General features: G+C 37.8%; 1 protein-coding gene across 1 annotated transcript; it reads right to left on the bottom strand.

Moving 5' to 3' along the window:
• Positions 1-1,413: 1,413 nt before the first annotated feature.
• LOC140878654 (sucrose synthase) lies at positions 1,414-5,598 on the bottom strand. The gene is made up of 14 exons (XM_073282268.1): positions 5,490-5,598; positions 5,080-5,221; positions 4,866-4,992; positions 4,621-4,772; positions 4,336-4,528; positions 3,881-4,216; positions 3,721-3,816; positions 3,461-3,634; positions 3,259-3,375; positions 2,989-3,155; positions 2,683-2,907; positions 2,018-2,581; positions 1,782-1,920; positions 1,414-1,695 (listed from the first exon to the last, which is right to left on the bottom strand). Exons 2-14 carry the CDS (start codon positions 5,175-5,177, stop codon positions 1,666-1,668), a joined length of 2,418 nt encoding a protein of 805 aa, XP_073138369.1. The 5' UTR covers positions 5,178-5,221; positions 5,490-5,598; the 3' UTR covers positions 1,414-1,665.
• Positions 5,599-5,915: the final 317 nt, after the last annotated feature.

The following is a 5,915-nucleotide window of genomic DNA, read 5'->3' as shown; positions in this document are numbered from 1 at the left end:
CTCGAAACAAGTCAAATTTTGCTAAGACTAAAACTTCGCACACTGAGATTCACAAAAAATTACAAGTGCCGATATTCCACACATGCTCACTCATACGTTCAGCAACATAAATCGATTACTCATCATAAGCAATCACTCAAAGTTCAAACAATAAAATTCAACTCAATCACAGCCCGTCATCTATCTTCCAATACACAAGGATTAGAAAAATCTAACATAATCCAAGATCAATCCCAACAAACAACCACACATCCTAATTATGAAATTTAATCTTGATAAAATCAGTAAAAAAAAAAAATTCATATCCAGCAAATAAAACAATTGATCGAATCATAATAAAAATTAACGAAAAAATTGATTTCCCAGAGAAAAGTATCCACATCCAAGAACTGCAAAAACAGTCATCCGAGCAAATATGAAGGAAGAGAAGGAAAGGTTTAGAGAAATCGAATAAAAATCAAAGGAAATTACTGTTTTTCCAAAGTCATTGGCTTCGTGGCTTGCTCCAGTTCTTCGTCCCTCATCGCTTTCTTTTCGAAAATTCATCCATGGGTTTTCTCAGCCGGCGGATCTAAGTGATTGCAGATTTACATCGCTCATGAGAAGGAAGGATGGTTTTGAAACGGCTTGGTCTCGCTTCCGATGAATAATTGGAAAGGAATTTAATGAGAAAAAATATAAATTAAAGGGGAAAATGAATAAAGAGTGAAGTAGGGAGTTGAAAAAAATATATTTTTAGTGGATCAGGGAGTGCATGATAAATTTTTCTGACCTAGGGACTGATCACAAAGGTAATGTTTCAATTGGGGATTTATGACCAATTAACCGCTAATTCATACTAAGAACCGATAATTTTATTAAAGTCTTACTATTAATAATATAAAATAAATAAAGAACAAATAAAATAAATCCGCATGTAACTACAAATACAAGTAATTACAATTTACAGGTATTTATAAAATATTTTTTTTGGAAAATGTTCTAAAGGATGTAATTGGACTTCAACATAATTAAAGGCTAATTTTAAAAATTAACTCATCTTAAGGACAAATTTCATTATAGGTATTTATAAAAGGTTTTTTTAAATATTTTCTCTTTAAAAAAATTTATATTCGAGCCACTAAAAGTACCCGATGGTTATTCATACAAACTCCATAGATTAGAAGTCATGTAGTTTAACAAAATTTATATTTGAGCCACCAAAAGAAACTGATCGAATCCAATTAAATTAATTCGATATAATCAACTCTTGATTAATCAAAATATTTTATTAATCTTATTCTACTCCATTTAAAAAACAAAATCATCTTCTCAATTTAATTAAAATTACTGAAAATAAAATCAACAATCGTTAATGAGATTCTCTTCATTTATGTTGTTTGGGGTGCATCAAATCTTCCACTACAAAAAGAGTAAATTAATGATCTTTATTCATACTTAGGACTTACAATATCCCAAATACAACATTTTCAGTGGTATGACAACCACAATTCATATGGGACAAAAATAAAACCGAAAAAAGTAGCATTCAATGCATCAAATTCAAAAGTCTCCACTCCAAAGACCAAGAAATTGATACAATTGCCTTCGACTTTATTAAAGGGAAAAAAAAAAAAACTTCATTTGATTACACCCCATGTATACTCTTCATGATAATGATCAAGATCACTCCACAGCCAATGGAACAGCTTCAGCCTGATCAACACAAAAACAAGGTAATGTATCCATCAGCATTCGAGGCAAAATGTTTTCTTTATCTTTGCGTAGATTATCTAACTTACCAGCTTGCGATATTTGAGTGCATAGAACATTTCAAGGTATCGTCTGATTTCCAGGCGATCCAGCTTCGAAACATACTTCCAGAACCCATAAACACCAGCCAGAGTCAGTAACCTTTCCGAATATATCTGCCAAGTATACCTGCAGAACACCACGAGTTTAGTTTTTGATACATGGGATCGATCAGAAAGTGTACATACAACTTTGTAAAAATGTTCAAGATTTGACAGATTCTTACTTCTCCTGGATACGTTTCAGGCCGGCATTGGATATGGTCTCCCAGTGAGAATGATCTTTCTTACACTTTTCGAAGAAATCGACTAGTAGTCCAGAAACTTGTTCACCCTTGTAAGGATCGATGTGGAAGCCAGACTTTGCATGGATGATTATCTCAGCCGGCCCTCCGTACAATGTCGCGAATGTGGGCAGCCCGCAAGTCATGGCCTCCACGACAGTCAGACCGAAGGCCTCGTAGAACGCTGGTTGCACGAAAACGCCCTTCATGTCGGCTATGTAGCGATAGAGTTCGCCGTTCCTGACACGGTTCATTTGAGAAGAAATCCATCTGAATTGGCCATTCAGCTTGTATGTTTCTATCAGGCTGTACATCTTTTTCATCTCAGCTTGTTCTTCCAAATCTTTGGACTCCTTTCGCCTGTCGCCACCGACGACAACAAGGTTAGCCAATTGCCTGAGTTTCGGACTCTTGGCATAGAGTTCCACAAGCCCTGTCAGATTCTTGACCCTGTCAAGCCTAGCCATTGTGAATATGATGGGCTTGTTCTTGTCTTTCAGCACACATCTGTCAAATAGTCACCATAAAAAATGAGCATTTATGAAACAACACGAACATGGACGGATCCAGGATTTCAGTTTTAAAGACTGTAAAATGGAAAAACTCACAAATGCTCTTCATTCTCAACGTTGCTATAAAGAAGGTCCTCGATTTCAGGATGAAGGGCGGTTAGTCTCTTTTCCTTTTCGGTATACGAAAAGTAGAGGTTCGTATCTGCTCCAGGAGAGACTATGTTGAATTTGGGGTCGAATACATCGATCCCATGGACGACTCGGTACAATCCAGGCATAGTGAATGCCATATGGCTCTCATACTGTCCCACAGTGTCCTTGCTGGAAACACAGAAATTGAGAGTACATTTTAGGCTTGTGTTTTGACAGATGTATTTGACCAATTGCAGAGTATACACAAACCTTCCAGCTATTTCTTGAAATGTGCTAGTGATTATGAAGTCTGTGTGATTCATTGCATACAAATCAGCTGTAAATTGGCACGAAAAGTGATACTTCTCATCAAAGTTTTTCAGGTAAATGTCAGAATCAGGATACTTGGTTTTCTCAAGTGCGTGAGCAATGGTACACTGTCCACAAAAGAGTTAAAAAAACAATAACAGGAATCAGTCTCCTGAGAGTGAAGAAAACTAATTTAAACCATCATGTTTATGCATAGTCTATGGTATGCACCTGTGTCACTCCCAACTTGTGGGCAAGCAAAGAGGCTGCAAGGTTGCCCTCGCTATAATTTCCGATAATCAAGTCCGGCTTGGCCTGTAACTCTGCTGTGATTTCTTTGGCAACATCCTAGAATAATGGACACAGAAAAGTTTAGTACTTGGGAAAGAACTTTCAAGAGTGTAATAGAAATAAAGAAATGGTGTCATCTGACCTCAGTGAATGTTTCCATGTATGGCCAAACCTCAAACCGGGAGATCCATTTTCGGACTATACCCTTTTCAGTTCTAAATGGTACACGGAGTATATGTGAGTGCTCGGCCCCGAAAACTTTCTCAAGTCGCTGACCGCAAGTGGTTCCAACTGCATCCGGCAGCAACCGAGTCACCTAACAGTGTTACAAGATCAAGCATGAGTTTCAAATTCCATGTTATACAAGAAATAGATACAGAGACGAGAGACTAAGTAACTAACTATGAGAATTCGCGGGGTGATATCGAGTCCTTGTTCCTTTATACGTTTGATCATCTCCCTCTCCAAAGCAGGAACTTGATCCAAAATGTAGACCACCTGAAAAACAATGAACAGAATTCACAGGACTAAACACGAATTGTGATGAAAATCGGGATGCTACCTGTCCTCCGGTATCAGGGTATCCCAAGACGTTTTCTTGTGCAAAGTAACCGTGAGGAGAAAGAATTACGACATTGAAAACCATGGGAATCCTGCCAAGGAATTTCTCCAGGGTGCACGAGTCCGGAGCCTCGAGAAGGTCTAAAAGCATAGAGATCATCTCTGATACTCGTTCTGCGTTATCACCCCATCCCCTCTCCAATCCAATCTCCTGGAATTTGTGCTCGAAATTCGAGTATGATGTCTCAGAAGTTAGTGTAGACAGGTACTCCTCTGCCTTCCTCAGAACAGCTTGCAGAGAATTAAGGTTCTTGATTCTGTCATTAAGCATCATTGTCTGTACAAGAAAGTTTAATCATCAAATCCAAAATAAAGCATGGTTCCAGTTTTTTAAGCATCACCATTTGTGATTTCGACGACTGAATATCGGAATATGGTATCATAATTCATATTCACCTTGCCCTTGTAGTGATGCATTCGGAGGAAATCGAGAAGAGGGGACATGCTCTCCTTGTCATGGAACATTTTTGCAGAGAGGTGTCTATTGAGGAATTCAACTCCATTTCCAATGGATTTGGTGAGAGTTGGCTTAGGAAAAGATGCAGTAAATGGCTCAAAGTCCAACTCAAGAACAAAGTTACCATTTGATCTGCACCACACAAGACCAGTATCGCTCAAAAATCGAATAAAAGTGATCAAAAGTACAGAAAACAAGTTCATTTCTTGGACTCGAAAACCTACGTTCCATTCACTAGCTCTTCCTTAAAGTGCAGGTATTCTGATACAGTTAGTTCCTCGACCACAAGTGCATTCACATTGACTCGTACGTACTCCCAAACACCAGGCCTTAGCCGAATAGCGAGCGCAACCCATGGAGGCAACACAATCGCCTCCTAGCGGAGCAAACAAGCGACGCGTTTTTAAAATGAGAATCAGTACTTGATTAGGGGGAAAAAAATGTCAGTGGATGGCTCAAATTTTACTACCTGCGTGCACTTGAGAACTTCTTTGAAGGCATGATCCTGCAGCTTCGCCTTATCAGTTTCCCATATTGCTTCGAACTCAGCTAAGAGTTGGTGAGGTTTCAATATCCCCTTCCCATGTCCTTCAACCCTGCAGCAAACGAAGATCACTGACTTATATATATCTTTTAAACCGTACAGCAACCTCGGTGGGAAACATTTTTATCATTGAAAATACCTAGACAGAAACAGCAAGATCTCGTTGCGATGAGCCGCAAGAGTGGCGTCCAAACGCTCACGGAGGCTGTGAACTCGGGTCAGAACACGTTCCGCCATCGAAGATGATTGATGAGTAGGCAAATTCTTGGATATCTTTTCAACTGTAGAATGATAAAAAATATATATATATATTCAGAAATTTATGTTTGTGTATGCCTGAAAGTGTATATATAGCTAGTTATATAAAATTGACCAGCATTTAATATTAAAAGAGCCACAGTATTAACTCAAATCTAGAATGCCTTGAAATTTCAAAATATAACGCATATGGTTAACTTGAGCAAGCATCTCACGTAAGCCAATGCGTGGAGAAGCAAGAACCATTACATGACAAAATCATGTCACAAAGAAAACATTCAATATTTTTACCTTAAAATGAACAAAAAAACTTGGCAACAAGAGCCAATATTCAAAGCTCAGAAAGCAAGAAAACAACGCAAATTAAGAAAATAGAGACCGAGCAAAATGAACGACTTGCTGCTTATGATGATGGAGAATGCAAGACAATCTCTCCCCCTTAAATACACAAAAAAAAAAAAAAAAAAAAACCCATATTCCGAAAACCGCTTTTTCAAGAAAACCAGACACAGAAATGGATATACTCATTGGTGGTTTTGGAGAAATATTGGTGGTAAAAGGTAATGTAGACAGTGGACCTCCTTGGATCAATTTCTTCAAAGATAAAAAAGAAAAAAAAAATTCTTCCTCACCTTCCACCAGTTGTTATTTTTTCTTCAAATTGTTTCCGAAAGTCAAAATGAATTTTGATAATGAAATTCGTTTTTCTTGTTTAAA

Source organism: Henckelia pumila, chromosome 2, assembly GCF_033568475.1.
Source record: "Henckelia pumila isolate YLH828 chromosome 2, ASM3356847v2, whole genome shotgun sequence".
In the NCBI taxonomy this organism is placed as follows: Eukaryota; Viridiplantae; Streptophyta; class Magnoliopsida; order Lamiales; family Gesneriaceae; genus Henckelia; species Henckelia pumila.
The sequence above is the reverse complement of the archived record's forward strand: the minus strand, read 5'-3'. Positions and strand labels throughout refer to the sequence as shown.

Excerpts from the sequence above, each read along its gene's own strand:
- LOC140878654 (XM_073282268.1), bottom strand. The coding sequence starts at position 5,177 with ATGGCGGAACGTGTTCTGACCCGAGTTCACAGCCTCCGTGAGCGTTTG. Across the intron at positions 2,908-2,988 it reads TTTCAAGAAATAGCTGGAAG|CAAGGACACTGTGGGACAGT; the intron begins GTTTGTGTATAC and ends CTGTGTTTCCAG. Across the intron at positions 1,921-2,017 it reads CTGAAACGTATCCAGGAGAA|GTATACTTGGCAGATATATT; the intron begins GTAAGAATCTGT and ends GGTGTTCTGCAG.